Raw genomic sequence first — 27,522 nt, 5'->3', positions numbered from 1 at the left:
GGGGGTGTCGGATCTCAGGGGTGGGGGGAGTCCCATGGGAAGGGAGGGGTCGGGGATGTGGGAGAGTCCTGTAGGGTCAGTCTGAGTCTTTTCAATAGTTACTCAGAAGTTAGAAGAGGTTTTAATTCTTCTAACTTTTTCTAAGTAACTATTGGTATAACCTCGGCCCGAGGTTTGCAATTTTAACTGCATTTTCAGATGGTTCCAGCACAGTGCAATTGTCCAGAGGAAATGTGCATTCCTGGGCAATTACTGTGCAAACCCTTACCTGGGAATTTCCCAGAGGGATTCCCCAGCGCATCTTTGGGGTACCCCCCATGAGCTCTGGGGAGCTCGGAAGTTATGGGCTGTTATGTTCAGGATATGCAAATGAGATTGAGCAAAAACATGAGAGGAAAGAAACACTTGCAAAAATTAGCAGAAGCTCTTTGGAACTGTGGTTAAAGTTTTTATCAACCAACAATAATGACCTCGATTTCCTGATTTGTGGTAAAGAAATAGCTTTAATCGCTGATCATGAAGAAATTTGCCCAAAAAAAATCTAGTGATCTCTGTGGAGTGGATTTCCACTTTCTTGAGGTCAGTTTGAATGTGGCTTCAAGCAAAGGGATCCCCACTCCAGCAACAGTGATACCATCAAGCAAGATATTCTGCCAATCGCATTAAAGTACTCTCACAGACAGTAAAGCAGGAAGTTAAATAGGCTGAATTTTTCACTTGTAATTAAATTTCTTTGGAGACCGATAATTAAATGACTGGGACATATATGTAGGATTAAGGTAGATGCTAAAATATCATCAAACAAACTTTATAAAAAATATATAAAATGGAGAAATTTGACATTTCACAAATATAACATTATTTTGTCAGGGCCAGTGAGGTTGTTTATCAGTAATTATGAACTTATTGCATGGCTAAAAAAAACCCAGTTGACACTTCATTCAGCAAGATGTAACAGGTTGAAGGGTTTTGCAGCACAAAAGTGGAAGCTTTTGTTAATTCACTGATTTCTACCTGATTGCAGTCGGGGAGGGGGGTGCGGAGGGGACTTCAATAGCAGACTCTCTGGGAAAAGCATAGAATTACTGACTGCAGTTTCTCAATCTTCACATTAAACTGTGCATGTGTGGACTCCAGGAGTTGCTGCTAGTTGCAGAGGAGTAATGACAGTGAATGCCGATATTTTCGCTCTCATTACTGCGGCAAGCTCTGGCCGACTGTTATTGTAATCCACATGCTCATCAGTACTTCTGTTAGATCGATTGGTAATTGGTTTATTGAAAATGCATCATGGCAGCTAGTGCTGAATTGGGATGACAATACAAATAAAAGCAGTAATCATAATTCATGTCAGAGTTATAATCAATCATTAAAATAAATAAAATATAAAATAATGAAAGGATTGCCCAATTATGAACATTTAAGTATACAAATAATTACAGTACATTGCAAAATACAGGTCTCCTTAATTTACAAAATAAAGATGAAAGGTATACTGCACTCGACACTTTGTATTCAAGTCCATTGATCATAGGTTGAAATAGGTTAGGTTAGGTTAGGATCATAGGTTAGGTTGAAAACAAAAACAGAATTACCTGGAAAAACTCAGCAGGTCTGGCAGCATCGGCGGAGAAGAAAAGAGTTGACGTTTCGAGTCCTCATGACCCTTCAACAGAACTGAGTAATATTAGGAGAGGGGTGAAATATAAGCTGGTTTAAGGTGGTTATATTTCACCCCTCTCCTAATATTACTCAGTTCTGTTGAAGGGTCATGAGGACTCGAAATGTCAACTCTTTTCTTCTCCGCCGATGCTGCCAGACCTGCTGAGTTTTTCCAGGTAATTCTGTTTTTGTTTTGGATTTCCAGCGTCCGCAGTTTTTTGTTTTTATCGTTGTTAGGTTGAGTTCATTAGATTCTCAATCATTTACATTCTATTTATGAGTTTTATAAAGTAGGGGATTAGACTGTCTCATAGTCCATTCGTTCCATATCTTATTTGTGGAATGGTGTCTTTTCTCCTGAATTCCACCACAAATTTACCTTTGTGTGCTTGTAGCAAGAGATAGTGGCAATGGGAGTTGGAATTCAAGAGTTTTCTAGAAAGGTCCAGAGAGAGTTTTTTCTCACCTTTCAGCGAGGGGATCACATATCCAGTTGTTTGATTGTGTCAGAGTAGTTTTTGTGTGTGTTACCTAGGATCAGTTTCAGCGCTCATTTCAGAATGCTTTCGAGTTTGTTCAGACGATCCTTGGTAAATCCAGCATTCCAAACCTACGCTGCGTATTCAATAATGGGTCTTATGTAACTGTTAAGCCCAGTGATTAGATCAGTTTGAGATAATTTGTGATGCTTGAGAAGATATAGCATGTGAAGTCTTTCATTCACTCTCTTAAGCATTTCACACACTTGGTAATCCCATTTGAGATCGCTCTGAATGTACATTCCTAATAGGTGAGTGTAGGCTTATTCCACAATCTCAGCATTGTCTAGGAACATAGGAAATAGGAGCAGAAATAGGCCATTTGGCCCCTTGAGCCTGCTCCATCATTCAACTAGATCATGGCTGATCCTCTACCTCAACAACATTTTCCCGCGCTATTCCCCATATCCCTTGATGTCTTTACGACCAATAAATCTATCAAACTCTGTGTTGAATGTACCCAATGACTGAACCTCCACAGCTCTCTGGGGTAGAGAATTCCAAAGATTCACAGAAGAAATTCCTCCTCATCTCAGTCCTAAAAGGTCTGCCCCTTATCTGAGACTGAGTCCCCTGATCCTAGACACCCCCCCAGCTAGGGGAAACATCCTTCCTGCATCTACCCTGTCAAGCCCTGTAAGAATTTTGTAGGTTTCAATGAGATCACCTCTCATTCTTCTAAACTCTAGAGAATACAGGCCCGGCCTCCTCAATCTCTCCTCAGAAGACAATCCCGCCATCCCAGGATTCAGTCTGGTGAACCTTCGTTGTGCTCCCTCTAGGTTGATGAGAGGGGGATGGGGGAGCTCGATGTGGGTGTTGGGATTGCATAAGAAACACAATTCCATAATGTTTCACTTTTGGGACTTCAGTCACTTGTGATTCGCTGTTGCCCACTCACTCAACAAAGTGATTTCCCCTTGCATGTGAGAAGCGTCAACCTGATTACCACACTCAAGAGGGTCAGGTCATCCACATATTTATAGCGATGAATAGGTGTGCTGATATCAGTACAGACATTGTTTATGATGGCTAAAAATATAATCAGGTCTAATTTGGTTTCTTGTGGGACCCCATTGTGTCGTGTTATCCAACTGGAAGTACTCAATTCGTATCGAACACATTGTTGTCAACTGTTGAGCAAGTCCCAGATCCAGTCTAGACATGACGGGACATGAAGGAGACTGTTGATTGCGATTTTATGATCTGCGAAGCTTTGCTCAAATCGTTTAGCACTACTGCTGATGTTGATCTGCATCTGCTTCCTTTTGCTTTATGAACACCATGTCTGACAAAGGCAATGATTCAATTATATCTCAGCGAAATGGCTTTTATTCTACATCAGACATGGAATGTTCGTGTAACCTGACACAAATTACTTTCTATTCACTAAGAGCTAAATAGTCCCCAAAGATCTCACTGGTGCAGTTTTGATTACATTAAAAAAAACAGTTTGAAGTAAATTTGGCAAAAAGTGAAAGAATTACAATCTTAACTAATCAGAATATTGCTAGTACATTTTGAAGAGGAAACTAGGGACAGCAAGATCTGGTTCCAGGAAAGATTCAACAATGGCTCAGTGGATACACATCATACACATAGATACGCATCAACAGGCAGACAGAAAGAGACAGTGAGACGGACAGACAGACACAGTGAGATGGACAGACAGACAGGCGCAGTGAGACAGATAGACAGACAGACAGACGCAGTCAGATAGACAGACAGATGCAGTGAGATGGGCAGACAGACAGACACAGTGAGACAGGCAGACAGACAGACACAGTGAGATGGACAGACAGACAGGCAGAGTGAGACGGACAGACAGACAGGCACAATGCGATGGACAGACAGACAGACACAGTGAGACGGATAGACAGACAGGCACATTGAGATGGACAGACAGACACAGTGAGATAGACAGAGACAGACGCAGTGAGATGGGCAGACAGACAGATGCAGTGAGATGGACAGACACAGTGAGACAGACAGGCGCAGTGAGATGGACAGACAGACAGACACAGTGAGACGGACAGGCAGACAGACAGATGCAGTGAAACGGACAGACAGGCGCAGTGAGACGGATAGACAGACGCAGTGAGACGGATGGACTGACGGAGTGAGCCAGGGTGGGACCTGAATGACATTCCGATTTCTGGTTCCCTCTCATGACCCTCTGAGCTGAGGAATGCACAGCTTTCCAGGAGGAATAGGAAGAGCGCAAAGCCCCAATTCCAGCCTTGTGTCCCACCATCTGTAATATTTAATGGTTTCCCCTCTCGGAGTATAAACCTCTCATAGGGCTCTCCAGAATGTCCCAGATGCAAAAGATCCTTTATTATTCCATTTATTTATCTTCTAGGGTTTGTAAATTGGTCTTAGTTTTTAATTAATTTTCATAGTTTTAAAAAATAGTTCTCAGGATGTGGGCAATACTGACAATGCCACATATTTTGATCGTTCTTTGTTGCCCTGGGAAAGTGATAGTGAGTCGTCTTTTTGAACCACTGCAGCTCAACTGATGAAGATCCTCCCACAACGGTATTAGGGAGGAAATTCATGGATTGGGACATAGGAACAGGAGGAGATTTGGTCCCTCAAGCCTGAACCCCAATTCAGTGAGGTTATGGCTGGTCTGTATGTTAACTCCATGCACCCACCTTGGCTCTATATCCCTAAAAACCATAACCATAGGAAATAGTTATCAAGCTCAGATTTTAAACTATTGTGTAGCATCTATTGCTTTTCTTTTGTGGGAGAGAGTTCCACACTTTCTGGACTTCACTCCTGAATGGCCTGACTCTGGTTTTAAGGTTATGGCTCCTTGCCCTCAACACCTGCACTAGAGGTAAACATTTCTGTCTATCTATCCTTGCAAAATCCTAAAAACTCAATCAAATCAGGCCTGAACCTTCTATATTCCAGGGAATACAAGTTTCTCTAATCCCCCCTTATAATCTAACTCTTGAAGCCCTGTGAACCTTCTGATGAATTTTGCCTGGGCCTCTTCCAAGGCCAATATATCCTTTCTAAGGTGCAGTTCCCACAACTGTATACAATACTCCAGATGTGGTTGAACCAGGGCTTTGTATAGCCGTAGGAAAACTCCCTCTTCGTTATGTTCTAGACCTCCGGTTATAAAGGCTCCATTAGCTTTTTTGAGTAGTTTTTGTATCTGACCTCTACACTTTAGTCATCTGTGTATGTGGACCCCTACATCTCTGCAGACCTGCGAATCTTATTGAAACATATAAGATTCTTGGAGTGGGGGTGTGCTTGACAAGGTAGATAAAAGGATGTTTCCTCTCTTGGGGGAATCTAGAACGAGGGAGCACAGTTTCAAAATAAGGGGGTCTCCCATTTAAGACGGAGATGATGAGGGATTTATTCTCTCAGTGGGTCATTGGCATTTGGAATCTCTTTCCCAGAGAGTTGTGGAGGCTGGGTCATTGAATATATTCAAGGCTGACTTCAACAAGGGAGCTAAGCATTATGGGGTGAATTATGAAGAAGGGTCACACTGGACTTGAAACGTTAACTTTATTTCTCCCTTCAGAGATACTGTCAAGTCAGACCTGCTGAATTTTTACTGTTTTTGTTTCAGATCTCCAGCAATTGCAGTATTTGGCTTTTGTTATAAGGGTTATGGGGTACAGGCAGGAAAGTAGAGTTAAGGCCACAATCAGATTAGCCATGATCTTATCGAATGGTGGAGCAGGCTCGATGGGCCGAATGGCCTACTGCTGCTCATATTTTTTATGATCTTATGATCTACACTGTTCATAGCTTTTCCCCATTTAACTAATACTCCTGTGTATCCTTTCCTGACTCAAAATGGATCACCTCACATGTTAATTGAAATCCATCTGCCCACTCACTTAATCCATCTCCATCGATGTCTGTTTGTAATGTTACGCTCCTGACAACATTACTTACTAGAATACCAATCTTTGTGTCATTGGCAAACTTGCACATATGGCTCTCTACTGTATTATGTAAGCCATTGTCACAAACAGAGTGAATAGTTGAGGGCCAATACAGGTCCTTGCGGGACACCCCCACTTCCTTCCAATTCTACCTAACCAATCAGGGCAACGATTTGCCTTGGTGACCCAGCAATGATATATCTCCAGGTCACAATGAGGTTAGAATGGTGAGGAACCACAGAGGCGATGGTGCTCCTACAATATTGCAGCCCTTGTTCTTCCTGATGATAGAAGTTACATGGGAGGAAAGTGTAGCTCAAGGGTCTGGCACATATAGGGTTAATTTGGGACTGAGTACAGTGCCGCCCACACACTGATGTAAGAGGCACATGACCCACACCCAGGGTCAGGCTAGTGTTAGGCAGAGCCATGTGTACCAGCAAGCATGGAGACAGCTCCTAGCTTGGACTCTTTACCGTATATTTGCAAATAGTTCTAAGAGCCAATAAAGACTTACAGTTAACCGACGTATGACTATGAAGACTTCTTCAGATCTATGAACTGTACCCAACACCCTACAACATGGTGGCAGCTTGTGGAAAAACCCAAGACCTCACAGAAAATGCAGAGAAAAATTAAAATGCTTGAAGACTGAGAAGAAAATTCAGCGAAGCAGCCTGGCCTGAAAAGAAGCTCCAGAAGCAGAGGCGCAGAGAAAAAAATCACCAGGAAAAAAGCTCCAAAGAAAGGCTTGGAAGCTGGAGGCAGAAATTTCAAATTCCTTACTGCAGCAGAAGACTTCATTGAATCTCCTTTGGAAGTCCAGCTTCAGATGCCAGAGTCAACTGCCCAAGCAAGGGTGAGCTAAAACTTTTAAAATCCCAGGATACAGCAAGTCCTGAGGAACGTTTAGATAGTTCAGTAGTCAGAAATTGCCGTTTGAAACTTCCATTGGGAAAAACAGATCCCTGAGTCCGCGCCTGAACACCCGAGCTCGCTCCAAGAAGGAAAAATAAAATGAATTAATTAAATGAATGAATTCGGAAGAGCCATAACTAAAGCATCAGCTTTCAAGACCAGAAAAGGCCAGGATTTGACACTTTTTTGACCCTGAAGCGTAGTGTTGAAATGGAGAAGTTTGCAGCTAGTTGATCCAAGTAGCCATTGTTGAAAATTTTTTTTAAGCTGAGCTCGATTGCCAGTAGCAGAGCCCGGCAAAACTGGCAAGCGCGGGTAAGTGAACCCTTTGTCTCCAAGTGAATGGCGACGCCATCTTGAAATTCTGAAAGCTCGTAAAGCAGAAGCTACACACTTAAATTTTTAACCATGGATCAGGATTCCACACTTCCAAATCAATTTGGACTAATCCAAGGCCCAGATCAATCACACAATTGGGGACTTTGGAGGAAAAGGTTCCTAAGATACAGCATTGTTTCAGGTCCAGACAAAAAGTCAGAAGCAGAGCAGGTCAGCTCTGCAACCACTGAGCATACGCTGCAACTCCCAGACAGCATGCCAAAGCCACGAAAGCTGCTGGAACCTGGTAGCAGCCGCTCATTGCCGATATCGACACAGAGAGGTGAGCGTATCACTAAACCTCATTCTAGTCACAGGAGTGCTCATCCTCTGCCACGGACGACATCGCCACAACTCACACAACAGCAGAAGAAGTGAAAGAAATGACAAGGAGACAAGCATAACGTTCATTCATCCCCCAAGAAACAAGTTAGAGTGGCAACCACTGATCAGCGCAACAGCCGGACCGACCAAGTGCGGTTCAACACAAAAGAATAGAAGACAGGGATGGAAACACACCCAGATGCCAGAACAACTTCCAAACCTACAGAAAGAACCAGCAGCGATAGAGACTGCCACTCCTCCGACAGTAGTGTGAACGAGATATGGAAGGGTTATGAGGCCTCCAGACTGCCTGAACTTTTGAATTCAAGTACTTGAAGAGGGGAGATGGGATAGTGATAATGTAGTAATGACAATGTAAGACATGAGGTAAATTATAAATACTTAAAATACGTTGGATAATGGCTTGGGGGAGGTGTAGTATAAGGGTTTGGCACATATAGGGTTAATGTGGGACTGAGTAGAGTACCGCCCGCACAGTGATGTAAGAGGCACATGACCCGCACCCAGTCTAATGTTGGACAGAGCCGTGTGTACCAGCAAGCGTGGAGACAGCTCCTAGCTTGTTTCCTTTACTGTACATTTGTAAATAGTTCTAAGAGTCAGTAAAGACTTACAGTTAACCTACGTATGACTATGAAGACTTCTTCAGACTTATCGAACTGTATCCAACACCCAATAACGGGAAGTTCTTTCAAAGTCACTGGTGAGTTGCTGCAATGCATCCTGTAGATAGTACACACTTCAACCACAGTCATAGACACGAATAAACTGATAAAAATATCACTCAGATACAGTCGGAGGTAAATAAATGCATAGACAAATAGATAAATAGATGGATGTGTGTCCAACGGGTCGATGTGATGCTTCTGGTGTGTGGGTGAAGAGAGCTAACATGCTTTTCGCTTTTGTCTGCTAGTTTGCTTCTCATTTTCAGCCACATCGCTCTCTATCTGCAATGTGAAAAGGAGAGACAAATGTGTAAGTCTCTCCCTGTCAGTCCACAGCCTCTCCTTCAGCAAGCCCTCAGCTGTGCCTCCTCGTGGCGACAAACAGGAACTGGGTCTCTCACGGCTCCAGGCTAAAGCTTCAGAGGAACACTGAGGAGGTGTGGCCCCGGACATGCAGTGTGTGGGCCCACCAGCACGTGCAAACACCCTGGCCCTCATGAACCATACTCCCAGCTCTGGGAAAATAGCTGCACTGCCTCGTGGACACCTTGGGAGAGTTTAAGGCTAAGGGGAGTAAACCCCGGCCAAAAAAAATCAGGAGTGGGCTCCAAAGAGGACTGATGTCTAAACATGACATCTTTCCGACCAATCTGGCAACCAAAGCTGTGCCTAACGCAGTGATTTGCATGTCTTGGAACCAATCGGGGAGGCCAAGAGGCCAGACCCTGACGCTTGGGCAGCCCAGAGAGGGAGCTCTTCAGCCTCTCTCTTCTGCTGAAGTCTCTTGCAAAAGCCTCTCTTCAGGGTCTGCAGCCTGCCTTGTTAAACCTCACCCATTGTGTATTTCCAAGAGGTTTAGGATCGGCCTGTCTCTGACGGCCATTGTTTCAATATCCAGCACTTGGCATTTTAATCTCTTCCTTAGACAGTGATGAGTTTCGATGGAATTGTAAAGTACTGAAAATGTCCCTCTTCACACCCCTTTGGGGGGCGGGGGGGGGGGGGGGTGGTGGTGGGGGCACTATCTTGTTTTTTTTTCTCACCTTCACCTTGGAAGGTGGTCTTGCATTTTAAGTAGTTTGTTCTGTCTCATTTCAAACTGCAAAATTTCCAGTCAGTTAAAAGTTTGTAACTCATATTTTCAAAAATAAAGGGTATAGCCTTGTGACACTCTGTCAATGCAAGCTATTATTGCATAGCCAAAGACTGTGGGTAGGCAGACAAACTGTAAATGGAAAGATGATTCACTATAATGTTTTCTGCAGCTATGGGATATTTGCTAGGTGTGTTCACTGTTGAATCTGTTTCTTTTCCTCTGGGTAGAGATTTTGCCTACGTAGCGAGTGACAAGGACACATGCATGCTGAAGTGCCACGTGTTTCACTGCAACACCCCTGCAAAAGCCATCGCCACTGCCCTTCATCAGATGTGCTCCCAGGCAAGACCTCTTCATCACTTGGCAAACTAACTTATGGTCAGGCTCTATTCTGTTTATCCCGACAATGACTGCCGCTTTGCCCCCTCGCTAATCCATAGACGGTTCACCCCTATATTATGGGTGTTTTTTTTCTTTATTCTTTCATGGGATGTGGGTATTGCTGGCAAGGCCAGCATTTTTAGCCCATCCCTATTTGCCCTTGAACTGAGTGGCTTGTTAGTCCATTTCAGAGGGGCAGTTAAGAGTCAACCACATTGCTGTGGGTCTGGAGACACATGTAGGCCAGACTGGGTAAGGACGGCAAATTTCATTCCCTAAAGGGCATTAGTGAACCAGATGGGTTTTTTCAACAGTCGATGATAGTTTCATGGTCACCATTACTGAGACTAGCTTTTAATTCCAGATTTTATTATTTGAATTTAAATTCCACCAGCTGCCGTGGTGGGATTTGAACCCATGTCCCCAGAGCATTAGCCTGGGCCTCTCGATTACTAGTCCAGTGACATTATCACTACGCCTGTTGATGGAGGATGAAGATTTCTTTGTGTGTAGCTTGTTAAGCTAACCTGTATGTAAGTACAGACTAGTCCTTCAGCGTAGCAGTCAGTGTCTGCCTGGACATACACGATGGGGTTGTTATAAACTTTGTAAAGGGGACAATGTCAATTTATATATGTTTAGACTTTCATAGCCATTCAATCACTTCAACTGATATTGCTCAAAGTTAAAATTACCCCAGCCACCACTCCATCACTCCCACCCATTCAATCTAGAGTACTAACACAGTCACCTAGCTGTGTGTTGAGCAAATCTGTACTGTGTCTTGGAATCTAAAACCTTCTCCAACTCATTGCAGATCATGGCAGAACGAGCAATGACTAGTGACTCATCCAATGTCTCGGGTACGGAGGAGGGCATCTCCCCAGTCGACTTGCCACTACAAGGTATCTCTAATCTTATAACGAATTATTCATTTAGCAGAGCTCGTTCACTTGAGGTAGGAACGTTTACAGCCGAGTCTAACGTTTTTGAGATACAGTTGGGATTAATGAGAGGTTGTGATTTAGCAAGTCTGATGCTGATAGTTCGAGCTCTTGTAGCGCAGTGGTTAGTGTCCCTACCTCTGGGCCAGAAGCTCTGGGTTGAAGCCCCACTTCAGGACTTGATGTCTACAGAAAATATGTTCATAACGTGGCCTGCAGCTCCTTCCAGTATGGCAGGTGGTAAGAGCGGGAGAGTTTTCTGGTCAGCCATACTGCAGAAGGCAACAGCAAACCACTGCAGTACTTTGCCAAGCATCATCATGGACCAATCCAACGGAAGTCCATGGTGGCCAATGCCCTCTTAGGACATTGTACCTGAAGGGGGAGGATGCTGATGGGAAAGATTGATGGTAAAAGAGTTTGAGGCAGACCAAGAATGATCTTTTCACAGAACCTTACAAACTAGATGAATGTGCCACCAACGAAGATGACCCATGCCTTTAGAGCGCGATTAACATGGAGCTCCATGGTCACCAACACCCTCGTAGGGCATGGTACCTGAAAAGAGATTATCCAGATATCATCAACAAAGCAAACCTCAGATCTGAAGCCATGACCCCCACGCCTTACTCTGTATCTATCACAATACTTCTCTGGTTTTACGTCTTGAGGATGGATAGTTGGCTATCCATCTGAACACAGCCTGAGACATCCTATACCCTTCTCCTTTCTTCCTCACTAGGTCTTTTTCAAGGAGTGTTTTGAATCAGCTACCTTATCAGCATGAGCCAAGAGAAGCTGGTAGGCTGATGGCTTATAAATAATGTTAATTTTCAAGAAGGATTTGAAAAAAAACACCTTCACAAGGCTTAAGACTAAAGGAAAAGTCTCTGAGATCCAAGATGAAGTAATCTGGATGGTAGGAAATGATAGGGTCTCTATCTTGGGGTGAATGATTCAAAATGGGCAGCCAAAGGCTGTGAAGACCACTAGAGATCTCAGTTCTTCCTGATGTTCACTAATGACCTCCACTTTATACCAACTCTCAACCACTTGCAAAAACCAGTGTCCCGCACAAGACTAGGCAGACACCAGATTGAAAAGCTAGAGCAAGAGTTGAGTTTGCTTTGACTGCAGAAGAGAAGATGAAGAACTATCACAATTCCAAATCCTTGATAGTGCATTCACACCACAAGTTTAGAAATAAACAGAAGTTACAACACAGAAACAGCAATATTTGGCCCAACCAGCCTGTCTTAGATTTCACCCATCGGCAAATGGTTCTCATCACATTTACCACCCATGTTTCTATTTCACTTCAACCTCTTTCTCTTCATCCATTCAATCTAATCTTGAATGTTGATTTTGTTTCTGCCTCAACTGCTGACCCCGGAAGTGATTCCACAGCCTCACAACTCTCTGTTTGGAGAGGTTTAACTTGTACTTTGTTCTAAGTTCCTTATCTTTCACCTATGGCTGCTCATTTTACACCCTTCAACCACTGGCAGCTGTCAGCTTCTATCGACTTTGGCCCATTGTTTCAGAGTTTTAAACACTTCTACTGTATCACCCCATAACCTGTGTTCTATCAGTAAAAGCCACAATTATTTGAAGCCTTTGGCTTTGTCACAATGTTAAACGTGTACAGTGTAAATGAAGTGTGAGGGCATTAATTGGAGTTAAAATGAAGGTAAGTAAGACTTTGGATTCAGGCTGTACCTACGGGGTAACTGCGCCTTTGGCATGTAGAGGAAAAACTTTATAAATTGTTGTGTGAATGTACCGTAGAACCATGGAATGATATAACAGATTGGAGGCCATTCAGCTCACCATTGTTGGCTCTTGGAAACAGCAATCAAGTTGGTCCCTTTTCCACCATTAGCGCAATGCAAATTAAGGGGCAATGTGATTAGAAGTGCAAAGAAATGCTTAGGAATGGCACAGGGTAGAGAGAAGCAGATTGCTTGCATGAGTTGAGGAGTCCGCAACACGTGGCCATAGATAACGGATTAAATATAAGTGATACTTAACAGAGGGCAGGGGATACATGTTGTGATGTTAGGGCAAATGACCAAAGCTTGGTCAAAGAGATAGGTTTTAGGAAGTATCTTAAAGGAGGAGAGAGAGATGTAGGGAGGGGGAGAGGTTTAGGGCAGGAATTCCAGAGCTTAGGCCCCCAGGCAGCTGAAGACACAGCCACAATGGTGGAGCGATGGAAATTGGGGATGCTTTGTTTGGGAGTCAGTTTCCAGGATATAGACACAGACAATGCCCACAATGATTAAATACTGCACGTGACACAATGGTTCCTGTGCTACTGGGACCGTGCTGATAGTGGGGAGGGAGGTTATGGAGAGATGAAAAAAGAGCTAGAGTGGAACAGTAGAAAGATGAGAAAGAATGAATATCCTAAAGCGTTGCTTTGGGAATCGGAGAATATTTAAACAGAACATTCCCTCAGGAGAACAGATAGGTGGGATAGGATAAAAAGGAAATAAAAACTTGCATTTATATAGTGCCTTTCACTAACGTTAGATGTCTCAAAGCGCTTTACAGCTGATGAAGAAATACCCTTAAAGGCAAATCATTGTTGTAATGTAGGAAAGGCAACAATTACTTTGTGCACAGCAAGCTCCCACAAGCAGCAATGTGATAATGACCAGATAATCTGTTTTTAGTGATGTGATTGAGGGATAAATATTGGCCAGGATACTGGAGAGAACTCCCCTGCACTCCTTCAAAATATTGCCATGGGATTGTTTACATCCACCTGAGAGGAGCCTCGGTCTAATGTTTCATCTGAATGATGGCAACACTGCAGTGGAGTGTCAGCCTACATTTTTGTGCTGATGTAGAACTTGAGCCTCTGACTCAGGGGCACGAGTGCTACCAACAGAGCCATGACTGACACACAAGCGTAGCGTGTACATGGGCTGTGGGATGAGATTAATTGGATGCTGTTATGCACCGGAGGGGCGTAATTTAAACAGCACTAATTTCTCCTCTCACCACCCATCCATAAACAGAAAGGCGTTTTTGATTTGCTTCCCCCTTTATAAGCGTTGGTATATTTCCCAACCCCTCGGTTTTGGTGTGATCCAATTTTCTATGAATAACCCCACAGCAAACTCGAGGTAGGATGAGTTCAAAGGGTTAGTTTATTTGCACGCACTCAAAACACAGGAGGGGGAAGTCACAATGCTGCCTCTTTTGCATTCATACAGTAAAAGAGGGATATGAAAATAAAGATTTACAGTGCAAGAGACCACAGAGAAAAGAAATAGGGTTTCACATGGGTTCGAGAGTCCAGAATCGAAGTCCAATGAGGTATTCCTTCACGGAGGAAGGCAGGTTGAAAACCGATGCTGGGTAATTCGCTTTTTCAGTGGTTTTGACTTCACACGATGAGATGGGCACACAGAAATGAATCAGCCTTGTAGGTGATGGTACAGAATCTCTAGCAGAACATAAGAACTAAGAGCAGGAGTAGGCAATTCAGCCCCTCGAGCCTGCCCCGCCATTCAATACGATAATGGCTGATCTCATTTAGGCTTCAACTCCAATTTTCCGTCCTCTCCCCATAACCTTTCAACCCATTACTAATTAAAAATCTGTCTATCTCCTCCTTAAATTTATTCAGCGTCCCGGCATCCACTGCACTCTCAGGTAGTGAATTCCACAGATTCAGGACCCTTTGAGAAAAGTAATTCCTGATCATCTCTGATTTAAATCTACCACCCTTTAGTCTAAAACTATGGCCTCACGTTCTAGAATGCCCCACAAGGGGAAACATCCGCTCCACGTCTACTTTGTCTGTCCCCTTTAGCATCTTATATACCTCAATTAGATCTCTTCTCATCCTTCTAAACTCTAGCGAGTATAGGCCTAAACTGTTCAATCTCTCCTCATAAGACAAGCCCCGCATCTCTGGAATCAATCTAGTGAACCTCCTCTGAACCACCTCCAATGCAACTACATCCTTCCTCCAGTAAGGGGACCAAAACTGTACACAGTACTCCAGGTGTGGTCTCACCAATGCCTTGTACAGTTGCAACAACACTTCCCTATTTTCATACTCTATTCCTTTAGCAATAAATGTCAAAATTCCATTTGCCTTCCATATTACCTGCTGTACCTGCATACTAGCTTTCAGCGATTCATGCACAAGGACACCCAGATCCCTTTCCATTGAAGCATTCTGAAGTTTCTCTCCATTTAAATAATAAGTCGCCTTTTTATTCTTCTGACCAAAATGGATAACCTCACACATATTCACGTTGAACTCCATCTGCCAAATTTTGGCCCACTCCCCTAACTTGTCCATATCCATTTGTAAATTTCTTATTTCTTCATTGCAACTTACTTTCCCACCTATTTTGGTGTCATCTGCAAATTTAGTTATAGTACCTTCTATCCCTGAATCCAATTCATTAATATAGATTGTAAATAGTTGGGGCCCAAGGACCGAACTCTGTGGTACCCCACTAGTTACAGCTTGTCATCCAGAAAAAGACCCATTTATCCCAACTCTCTGCTTTCTGTTGGTTAGCCAATCCTCTATCCAAGCTAATATATTACCTCTAACTCCATGTGATCTTATCTTGTATATTAATCTTTTGTGCGGCACCTTATCAAAGGCCTTCTGGAAGTCCAGGTATACTACATCTACAGGATCCCCATTATCCACTTTGCTTGTCACATCTTCAAAGAACTCTAGCAAATTCGTCAAACACAATATACTCTTCAGAAAACCATGCTGACTCTGTTGGATTGCATTTTGTCTTTCCAAATGCCCCATTACTACTTCCTTAATAATGGATTTCAGCAATTTCCCAACGACAGACGTTAAACTAACTGGTCTATAGTTTCCTGCTTTCTGCCTCCCCCCTTTTTGTGTAAGGGCATTATATTAGCATTTTTCCAATCCACTGGAACCTTTCAAGAATCCAGGGAATTTTGGAATGTTATAGCCAATGCATCCACTATCTCCACTGCCACTTCCTTTAAGACCCTGGGATGTAGGCCATCAGGTCCTGGGGACTTGTCACCCTTTAATCCCAATAGTTTGCTCAGTACTTTTTCTCTAGTGATGGTGATTGTTCTAAGTTCCTCCTTCTTTATACCCTCCGCACTACCTGTTATTATTGGGGTGGTACTAATGTCCTCCACTGTGAAAACTGAGGCAAAATGTTGATTAAGCGTCTCTGCCATTTCTGCGTTCCCCACTATTAACTCCCCAGTCTCATCCTCCAAGGGACCAACATTCACTTTAGCTACTCTCTTTCCTTTTATATACTTGTAGAAGCTTTTGCTATCAGTTTTTACATTTTGCGCTAGTTTTCTTTCATAATTTACCTTTGCTCTTTTTATTATTTTTTTAGTAACCCTTTGTTGATCTTTAAAAGTTTCCCAATCTTCCAGCCTGCCACTGACCTTTGCAATTTGGTATGCCTTAGTTTTTGCCTTTATGTTATCTTTAACTTCCTTGCTTAGCCATGGATGCTTTTTCCCCCTCTTACCATCTTTCTTCCTCTTTGGAATATATTTTACTTGGGAGGAATTGAATACCTCCTTAAATATCTGCCACTGTTCATCAACTGTCCTACCTTGTAGTCTTCCTGCCCAGTCCATTAAGGACAAATCTGCCCTCATGCCTATGTAGTTACCTTTGTTTAATTCCAGAACACTAGTGTGGGACTCAGGTTTCTTGCTCTCAAACTGAACTTAAAATTCTAGCATGCTACGATCACTCTTCCCTAGAGGATCCTTTACTATGAGATCATTAATTAATCCCATCTCATTACACAAAACCAAATCCAGAATAGCCTGCTCCCTGGTTGGTTCCACAATATATTGGTCCAAGAAACAATAGAACAATAGAACCATAGAAAAGTTACAGCACAGAAGGAGGCCATTCGGCCCATCTTGTCCATGCCAGCCCGAGGACACCCAGGTGCCCTTTCTAATCCCACCGTCCTGCACCCGGCCCATAGCCATGCAGCTTACAGCACTTAAGGTGCAGATCCAGGTACTTTTTAAAAGAGTTTAGAGTTTCTGCCTCTACCACCAACTTGGGCAGCGAATTCCAGACACCCACTACCCTCTGCATAAAAAAGTTCTTCCTCATGTCCCCCCTACACCTTCTGCTACTTATCTTGAATCTATGTCCCCTGGTTCTAGAATTCTCCACCAAGGGAAACAATTTTATCCTGCCAACTCTATCTATTCCCCTCATAATTTTGTACACCTCAATCAAGTCACCTCTCAGTCTTCTTTGTTCTAAGGAAAATAACCCCACCCTATCCAATCTCTCCTCGTAGCTACACTTTTCTAACCCTGGCAACATTCTTGTAAACCTCCTCTGCATTCTCTCCAGAGCTATTACGTCCTTCCTGTAATGTGGTGACCAGAACTGCACACAATACTCCAGTTGTGGCCTCAACAGTGGTTTATACAATTCCAACATTATATCCTTACTTTTATATTCTATACCTCTGCCAATGAAGGAGAGCATTCCATATGCCTTCTTTACAACCTTGTCTACTTGAACTGCTGCCTTCAGGGACCTGTGTACTTGTACACCAAGATTTCTCACTTCACCTACCCCTCTTAGTATATTCCCATTTATTGTGTAATCCCTGTAACTGTTTGACCTCCCTAAATGTATGATCTCACACTTCTCTATGTTAAAATCCATCTGCCACTTTACCGCCCACTCCACCAACCCATCTATATCGTTTTGGAGATTATGGCTATCCTCTACACTATCCACTACTTGGCCAATCTTTGTGTCATCTGCAAATTTCCCAATCGTGCCCCCCACGTTCACGTCCAGATCATTAATATATAACACAAACAGCAAGGGTCCCAACACTGAGCCCTGTGGAACAACACTTGAGACAACTTTCCATTCACAAGGGCATCCATCGACCATTACCCTTTGTTTCCTGTTACAAAGCCAACCTTTTATCCTGTTTGCCACATTACCCTGAATCCCATGGGCTTTTACTTTCCTGACTAATCTGCCATGTGGGACCTTGTCAAACACCTTGCTAAAATCCATGTACACAACATCCAATGCATTACCTTCATCAACCCTTCTTGTCACTTCCTCAAAGAATTCAATCAAATTTGTGAGGCAAGACCTTCCTTTAACAAATCCATGCTGACCATCCCTGACTAGTCCATGCCTTTCCACATGACAGTTAATCCTATCTCTCAGGATTGATTCTACTAATTTGCTCACCAACGATGTAAGACTAACTGGCCTAATTGTTTGGCATTTCCTTTGATCCCTAATACATTCTCTGAACTCTCCCTCGAGGCTACCCTTGCCAATTTAATTAGTCCAGTCTATATGCATATTAAAATCACCCATGATTATTGCTGTGCCTTTCTTACATGCTCCCAGTATTTCCTGGGTTATACTGTGCCCTACTGCTGAACTACTGTTTGGGGACCTATAGATTACTCCCACAAGGGACTTCTTTCCCTTGCTATTTCTTATTTCTACCCAGACTGACTCTACGTCTTGCTTTCCAGTGCCTATATCATTCCTCACTATAGCACTGACCTCTTCCTTCACTAACAAAGCTACACCACCTCCTTTTCCTTCCTGCCTATCCTTCCGAAATACTGAGTACCCTTGGATATTCAACTCCCAAACCTGTTCTCCCTGTAACCATGTCTCAGTAATCACCACCAAATCATACCTATTTATCTCTATTTGCGCTGTTAACTCATTAGTTTTATTCCAAATGCTACACGCATTCAGATACAAAACCTTTAAGTTTGCCCTATTGTCAATTTTCCCCACTCTTATATGATTCTTTGGTGCAATATGGTGTTCACACACTCTGTCCATTCCTTTCACTTTTTGGTAACAATCAGCCTCGTCACTAACCTGCACTCTTACCCTCTCCTTAAACTTTGATTTTTTATATTTCCATGCAACTGAACCCTCCCCCTCACTAATTAGTTTAAAGCCCTATCTGCAACCCTAGTTATACAATTTGCCAGGACACTGGCTCCAGCCTGATTCAAGTGGAGCCCGTCCGAACAGAATAGCTCCCTCTTTCCCCAGGACTGGTGCCAAAGTCCCATGAATTCGAACCCATTTCCCCCACACCAATCTTTGAGCCACGCATTTACATCTTTAATCTTATTGACCCTGTGCCAATTAGCTCGTTGCTCAGGTAGTAATCAGGAGATTATTACCTTTTTGGTTCTGCTTTTTAATTTAGTCTCCAGCTGCTCGTATTCCCTCAGCAGGACCTCCTTCCTCGTTATACCTATATCGTTGGTACCTACATGGACAACGACAACTGGATCTTTCCTTTCTCACTCCAAGTTCCTCTGCAGCCCAGGTGAGATATCCTTAACCCTGGCACCAGGCAGGCAACACAGCCTTCGGGACTCTCAATCCTGGCTACAGAGAACAGTATCTATTCCCCTAACTATACTGTCCCTGATTACAACTACATTTCTCTTTTCTACCCCCACTTGAATGGCTCCCTGTACCATGGTGCTATGGTCAGTTTGCTCATCATCCCTACAGTCCCTGCTCTCATCCACACAGGAGCTAGAATCTCGAACCTGTTGGATAAGGGCAAGGGCTGAGGCTCCTTCAGTGCTTCTTCCTGGATCCCTCTACCGGCCTCACTCATAGTCACACCCTCCTGTCCCTGACCACTGGCCGAATTTAATGTAGTTAATCTAAGGGATGTAACTGCCTCCTGAAACACAGTGTCCAGGTAACTCTCCCCCTCCCTGATGTGTCGCAGTGTCCGAAGCTCAGACTCCAGCTCATCAACTCTGAGCCGGAGTTCCTCGAGCAACCAACATTTGCTACAGATGTGGTCACTAGGAACCACAATGGAGTCCATCAGCTCCCACATCATGCAGCTACAACACATCGCCTGGCCCTGCATCTATATTTTATTTAATTAGTTTTTCAATTTGTTTTTAGTCTTTAGTTTATCAATCTGTAAAATGTTTCTCCTATTTACCTTTAATCTGAAAGCAAGTTAGAATAGAGATTCAAAATACACTTTTTAAAATCAACTGGAACTCGCTCTCTCTGCTGAGTTGAAGCTGAAGTGTTAGGCCTCCGATCCTGGGCCCCAGTAGTCACCTTTAATCTGAAATCAACTTAGAATAGGTAGTTCAAACTAGCAGTTACTTACCAACCAATGAACTTATGGTTTTCGTTGCTTTTTTTTCACTCAGCGACAGTGACTGCAGAGGACACTCTTCCCAGACTGCTTCACGGCGACGGTGACTGCAGAGGACACTCTTCCCAGACTGCTTCACGGCGACAGTGACTGCAGAGGACACTCTTCCCAGACTGCTTCACAGCGACGGTGACTGCAGAGGACACTCTTCCCAGACTGCTTCACGGTGACGGTGACTGCAGAGGACACTCTTCCCAGACTGCTTCACAGCGACGGTGACTGCAGGGGACACTCTTCCCAGACTGCTTCACGGCGATGGTGACTGCAGAGGACACTCTTCCCAGACTGCTTCACAGCGACGGTGACTGCAGAGGACACTCTTCCCAGAAGCAATGTAGATGGGGCCAGATATCCAACCTGGACCATAGCTCCTTGTCTGTGAGGCCACTAGTCAGATGATTAAAAAACAGACTGACACTTTGCAGTACAGCAAGGCAATATTACTGGTTCCACAAGCCAGAGGCCCATGTCTCATGACTCTCACCTCTTCATATTGTCTTTGACAAAGGGTTTGTATCCAACATCTGGGTTCCCAAGAGTGTTGAATTCTCAACCATTAAGAATTGAAAAGAAGGTTGCAGGGTCTCTGTCTCAGCAGGCGAGCAGACTCCAGTTGACCAGCTTGAATTATGAAATGCAGATGGCCTTTGTATAGCTCTCTTTGAATTCAGTCTATGCAGCTCACAATGTGTTGATAGTGACTCTTCAGAGATAATGAGGTGCGAGTTTCTCTGATACTGCCAAGGTAGCTCCTTTTGTTCAGGGGTCACAGACAGACATAAATTCAGCCATTTTAGGTCTTTGTCCAGATAGCAATGAGCATATCTTTATATATTTTGTTAAAAAAAAATATACAAGGTGAGGTCTTAGTCCCTCACAATGCGTACGGTCCATGATAGCATGAATACACAGATCACTGCGACTACCTGTCTCCTGTTCTTTTCCAGTTGATCTCCTGGAGGCGGTGAGGCAATCTGTGCAGAGGTTTAACGTTCAATATATTGGCTGTCTCCCTGTGGCCAATTCAATGGGTGAGTAAATCTCTCTGTGAAAACTGGCTGCACACTGGCCATAGGAAAGTTACAATCGACCACTGGTCAGTCCCAGTGTGAAGAGAAATTTGCCAAGAATAATCTTTGTCATGCACGCTGAAAGCTTCTTATTTAAGCAATTTGAAATCAAAATATGAACTGTGGCAAGTTATATTCTGCCTTTCTGCTAGGTTTCTTCCTTCCTTCCCTGAAGGTGCTTACTTCAACTGGGAAATTACCACAGACTTTGACAATTAGGATTAAACTTGTTTTTCTTATCCATTCTCGGGATGTGCACATCACTCGTGAGGCTGGCATTTATTGCCCGTTCCTACTCACCTTTGAGAAGGTGGTGGTGAGGTGCCTTCTTGAACCGCTGCAGTTCATGTGGTGTAGGTACACCCACAGTGCTCTTAGGAGGGGAGTTCCAGGATTTTGACCCAGCGACAGTGAAGGAATGGCGATATATTTCCAAGTCAGGATGGTGAGTGGCTTGAAGGGGAACTTCCAGGCGGTGGTGTTCCCATGTGTCTGCTGCCCTTGTCCTTCTAGATGGTAGCGGTCATGGGTTTGGAAGGTGCTGTCTAAGCAGCCTTGGTGAATTCCTGCAGTGCATCTTATAGATGGTACACACTGCTGCTGCTACTGTGCATCGGTGGTGGAGGGAATGAATGTTTGTGGATGGGGTGCCAAAGCAGGCTGCTTTGGTGGTGTCAAGCTTCTTGAGTGTTGTTGGAGTTGCACTCATTCAGACAAGAGGAGAGTATTCCATCACACTCCTGACTTGTGCCTTGTAGATGGTGGATGGCTTTGGGGAGTCAGAAAGCGAGTTACTCACCGCAGGATTTCTAACCTCTGACCTGCTCCGGTAGCCACAGTATTTATGGATAGTTTAGTTCAGTTTATGGTCAATGGCAACCCCAGGATGCTGATAGTGGGGGATTCAGCAATGGTAATGCCATTGAATGTCAAGGGATGATGGTTAGATTCTCTCTTATTGGAGATGGACATTGCCTGGCACCTGTGTGGCACAAATGTTACTTGTCACTTGTCAGCCCAAGCCTGGATATTATCCAGGTCTTGCTGCATTTGGACATGGACTGTTTCAGTGCCTGAGGTGTCATGAATGGTACTGAACATTGTGCAATCATTAGCGAACATTCCCACTTCTGACCTTATGATGGAAGGAAGGTCATTGATGAAGCAGCTGAAGATGGTTAGGCCTAAGTCTCTACCCTGAGGAGCTCATAGAAGTATTCCAGATCCAAAAGAATATTGCCAGTATAATGTCAATGTCCTTGTGGTAGTCACAATTTGTTCAAGAAACCAGATCCTCAATCTTAGATGAGGGAACGTGTAAAGACGTGATCCCATTATACAGTCGATTATCAGTGTTTGGAATGGATGACTGACAGATGCTGTAGCTGTTGGTTCTATCAGCTGGTTCAAGCAAGAATTGGATAAGTACAATGGTTTACCCTCTTCCTGGAAAGTCCGGGTTCTTATGAAGTGGCTACTTTTGAATCAGTCATGATCCTGTGCCTCAACCAAGAGTCCATTTTGTCATGTGCAACCCTATATGGTGAGAGGGCTAAACTTGAATTTGCCTCCAGGGTAATTTCTATAATGGGAGGATAATCTGCACTGTCTGTTTTATGGTCTGATGCCAAGTGGTAAATGTGCATGTGTGTCAATGGCATATTCTAATAGAAACCAATGGGTGCGTTTAATTTTAAAAAGATAGAATGTGCATTTTTATACAGCCTTTCATGACTTCAGCATGTCCCAAAGCGCTTTGTAGCCAACGAAATACTCCTGTGGTGTGGTCACTGTTATAATATAGAGAAACATGGCAGCCAATTTGTGCACAGCAAGCTCCCATAAACAGCAAATTGATAAAGGAGCGGGTAATCTGTTTTACCTGATGTTGATTGAGAGATAAATGTTGACCCCAGGAGAATGGGGAGAACTTCCCTGCTCCTCTTCGAAATGTTGCCCGTGGGATCTTTCACACCCCCCCTGAGAAGGTAGCCCGAGCCTCGGTTCAACAGCTCATCCAAAAGAGGACGTCTCCAACAGCGCCACCCTTGCTCAGTACAGCACCAGGAGTGCCAGCGTAGATTTTGTGCTCCAGTCTCTAGAGTGGGACTTAAACCATTTGACTCAGAGGCACGAGCGCTACCAAGTGAGTCCAGGCTGACCTTATTGTGTTAAACATTTGCATTAGATGGTCACAGATCAGAAAGAAATGCTTCAGTCTTCATCTTATGTTTGTGAGAACTTTATTGTCATATATTTTTATCAGCCAGCATTTTGCTGAAACATGTTTTTGAGTATAGAATTTTTAAATTGTTTTTATCATTGCATTCCTTCATGGATATATATTTTCATTGGAGTATATTTATCAGTACATATTATAATCAGTAGGATATTCCTTCAATATCTATTTTAAATTGCACATACTTTGCAGTAAATATTTCATTACTTTCGGTGTTATATTTGACATGTCTTATACCTTTAATTGATTGCGTATTTTCAGTGGTGCACATTTTTGTTGGTATCTTTTTTTCATTGATATTTATTTTCTGGGTAAGTGATAGACAGGTAAGACATTTCCCCTGGCTGAGGAGCCTAGAACCAGGGGACACAATTTCAACATAAGGGGGAAGCCACTTACGACCGAGATGAGGAGAAATTTTTTTTGCTCAGAGGGTTGTGAATCTTTGGTATTCCCTTCCCCCAGAGGGCTGTGGAAGCTCAGTTATTGAGTATGTTTAAAGCAGAAATTGGCATATTTCTTAATCCCAATGACATGAAGGGTTATGGGGAATAGCGTGGGAAAAAGGCATGGAAGTGGATGATCAGCCATGATCGTATTGAATGTTGCAGCAGGCTTGATGGGCTGAATGGCCTACTCCTGCTCTTATGTTCCTATGTTCTTAACCAGACTGGTACAGCTTCGTATAGTTTGAGGCAAGCATGCAAACCAGGGTCACAAAAATTCAATTGGATTCTAAATGATAATGTTTAAGTTTCTACGGGCATATGTTAAAGCTACAGAATTTGAAAACATGGTTTAATTCTTTTACAAAGCATAATTCTAAGGCATGATTTTCTCACAAGACTGTATTGATTTATTGGTACATATCTTTATAAGGATATTTACATTGAAACATATTATTTTATCAGTACCCTAGTTTTATTTTCAGTGGTATATTTCTATTGTTTTGTTTTTAATTTTCTTGATGTTGATGTATTTCCAGGGATGAAGCTGGTGAATGGGGTGATCAGGAGTCTGCTAGATTCAGTGGACAGACATGACTGGCCATTGGTCCTCCTGCAAGTCACGGATACCACGCTGTCGGTGTGTAAGGGGCAGGTGAGCCCAGATTCAGATCCACATCACTTACTCCACATTCGTTTTCTCAGCCTCCATCCTGCAGGAACACCTTTCACAATCAACCAATAGGAATTCATTATTTCCTTCAATGGCCTGTACGTTACCCTCGTGTTCAGTTTTCATTTCTTCAGCTACTTAGTCCCCAAGCTCTGGGCTTCCCTCCCTGAACCCTCCTGCATTCCTACCTCTCTTCCCCCTTTTTAAGACGCTCCCTGCTTTGACCAGGATTTTGGCCACCAGTTTCTACTTATCTTTTCATGTGGTCCAGTTTTGTTTGATAACATTCCTGGGAAACACCCTGGGATGTTTTACTATGTTAAAGGTGCTATATAAATGCAATTTGTTATGGTTATTCACTCTTACCAAGAGTAAATGACAAAATGAATCCAGTTTTTATTGCACTGAATTCTGGTCTTATGCACTGATGACACAACAAGAGCAACAGGAAATCTCGAACCTCAGCGAATGGCGGGATCAACGGTTGATCTCCTTAACCAATGAGATTTAGGGATTGGGAAAGAAACATAGGGCTGGATTTTATGCTCCCCTGCCGGCGGGTTTGATAGCGGTGGGATGGGGGTGGTCCTTATAAAATAGAGTGGGTGGGCTTCCCGCCATCTACCAGCCTGCCTCAGACCTGTCTAAAAATGTACAGGGGTGGGGCAGGCGTTGGGTGGTTTGCCTGCTCTTGATCTTATTGTGGCACTTAAATGTCCAATTCATAGCCACTTAAAGGCCTCATCTCGCTGCCACCAGAGTGTATTACCTATGGTGTGGGGAGGCCACACCATGCGGGAAGCCGTGTAGCTTTAGCTGTGTGGGCTGGTGTCAGGCAACAGTGGGAGGAGGGAACCACCTTTGGGGCCTCTCTGGGCTTATCAGAGGCAGCCCCCCCACCTCCCCTGCCAAGGTCAACTCTCTGTTAACCCTCCACCCTGACCTCCTGAACCCAGCTCCCCAACCCCCTCGTCAAGACCCCCGACCCCAGACTTACCTGGGTTGCTCGGCGTGGTGGGACTTCCCATAGTCCCAGCAGTGCCCACCACTCCCAGCTGATGCTGCTGGGATTACAGAGTTACCGGCCAACCTAGTCCATCGGCAGCTCTCTTCAGGCAGGACTTACTTCTGAGAAAGGGCCGGAAATCTCACCGTAAAGCAGTTAACGCTGTTCCCAGCATTACATTTCTGCAGGTCAGCCATTGGGATCGTGGGCAGGCTCCCCCTGACCTTTGAGCTGGGTTGGGGGGTGGTGGTGGGGGAGGTTGGTCAGGGACCACAGGACCCCTTAAAATCCTGACCATGGGGAAGGAAATGGGGTGAATTAGAGTCAAACCAAGTCCAGAAAGGGAAATGAAGAGAGAGAAAGAAAGACTGGATTCAGACAGCAAAAGATTCAGAAGGGAAAAGTTAAGAAAAATACTTCAAATTTCAAATTTTGACCTTTGCCATTGCTGATATTGGCAGAGCTGGCAGGAGTGGAGTGGTTAGTGTGGGAAGGAGGCAATAAATAGAAATTGGATTCATTCACGCTTCACACCCATCACGGAGAAAACTCTCACGCTCACTTGTTATCTTTACCTATGTCCCATTTCAGATGTAGCAATAGTATGGGTAATGATGAAGATGAACCCACAGTCTACTGTCATGGTCCAACTGGGCTGAATGTCCTGTTTTTCAGTTGGAAATTCTACGCAATTCCTTCTGTCAAAGCCCTTTCTCTCTCTGTTTTATCGATGCCACATTGGTAATCGGTCTGCTGAAAATTTCATCTTTTGTTCCTTCTGGTATCCAACTGAGCTCCTTGCTCTGCATCTTCACTGAGTTGAAACCAATATATTCACCTCCTATAAGCGCCCATCTCAAGCTGTTAGCTGTGATTCAGTGGGTAGCACTTTCATCTCGGAGACAGAAGATCGTGGATTTTAAGCCCCACTCCAGAGACTTGAGCACAAAATTCAAGGCTGACGCCCCCAGGGCACTGTCGAGGGAGTGCTGCATTGCCAGAGGTGCAGTCTTTTGGATGAGAATTTACCCCGTCCGCTCTCTCAGGTTGACCTGAAAGATAACATAGCCACTATTTCACAGATGAACAGGAGCAGTGCCCTGGCCAATAGTTGTTCTTCAGCCAGCACCTAAAATATATTATCTATTCGTTTGTGAACTGATGTTTCTTTATTTATATCTTTTAACCTTTGTCCTACCTCTTTCATTATTGCAACTGGAATCTCTGGCTGCTCAGCAGTTCCTTGGGAAGCAAATCTGAAGAGTTCTTCACACTATAAAGATCCTATTGTAGCCAACTCCCAAAGCGTTCTTTACACATTGCATTGAGGGATAGAAAGTGTTACATCCTTCATTGCCCAAGCTTCTGGGTTAAGAGCTGGGCCACTGGGAAGTGGTATCTGGATAGGTAGCCTAACAAAACATGGTAGAAATTGGACCTAATTCCATGAACAGATGTGGTCTTGAGACATTAACGAACAATTAGACTCATCATAAAAACCATTACAAGCTCAAAACATGTGGAGTCATTGAATATTCAGCACAGCAACAGGCATTCCATAGCAAATGAATTTCAGTATAGATAAATGTGAGGTAATACACAATAGGAAGGCTTCATAATCTTTGAAAAATAAATGTCTAATTGGTTTCGAAGAGCAGAGGGACCTGGCATGTAGGTCAGAAAATGTCATGGACTTTGATTAATAAGGCAATTTTTAAAAATAGACAAAAGACAAGGGCCCATTTCTAGAGCAGAGTATGATTCAGGTAAAATCAAGCAGATTTTGTTGGAAAGGGACAGGGAACACTAATAAGGATTAGCGAGGAAGACAACATCAGGGAAAAAAAGTAAACCGGCAAAAATTGAAGGCACTATGTCTAAGTGCATGAAGCATTCAGGCCAAGATAGATGAATTAATGGCACAAATAGACATAAATGGGTTTGATCTAATAGCCATTGTTGAGACATGGACAAAAGAGCTGAACTCCAAAGACGAGC

At 43.6% G+C, this 27,522-nt stretch overlaps 1 protein-coding gene across 1 annotated transcript in view; it reads left to right on the top strand.

Annotated features, from left to right (window-relative positions):
* The window catches only part of apbb3 (amyloid beta (A4) precursor protein-binding, family B, member 3), a 73,187-nt gene that overhangs the window by 42,615 nt on the left and 3,050 nt on the right, over positions 1-27,522 (top strand). Inside the window, exons 8-11 of the mRNA XM_078549764.1 lie at positions 9,760-9,874; positions 10,731-10,818; positions 21,038-21,121; positions 24,385-24,500. Of these exons, the coding sequence (XP_078405890.1) occupies positions 9,760-9,874; positions 10,731-10,818; positions 21,038-21,121; positions 24,385-24,500 (403 nt within the window). The remainder of the gene's footprint in view (positions 1-9,759; positions 9,875-10,730; positions 10,819-21,037; positions 21,122-24,384; positions 24,501-27,522) is intronic.

The sequence above is a fragment of the Cetorhinus maximus genome, chromosome 10 (genome assembly GCF_964194155.1).
Source record: "Cetorhinus maximus chromosome 10, sCetMax3.hap1.1, whole genome shotgun sequence".
NCBI classification, from domain to species: domain Eukaryota; kingdom Metazoa; phylum Chordata; class Chondrichthyes; order Lamniformes; family Cetorhinidae; genus Cetorhinus; species Cetorhinus maximus.
This window is presented reverse-complemented; position numbering and strand designations above follow the sequence as displayed.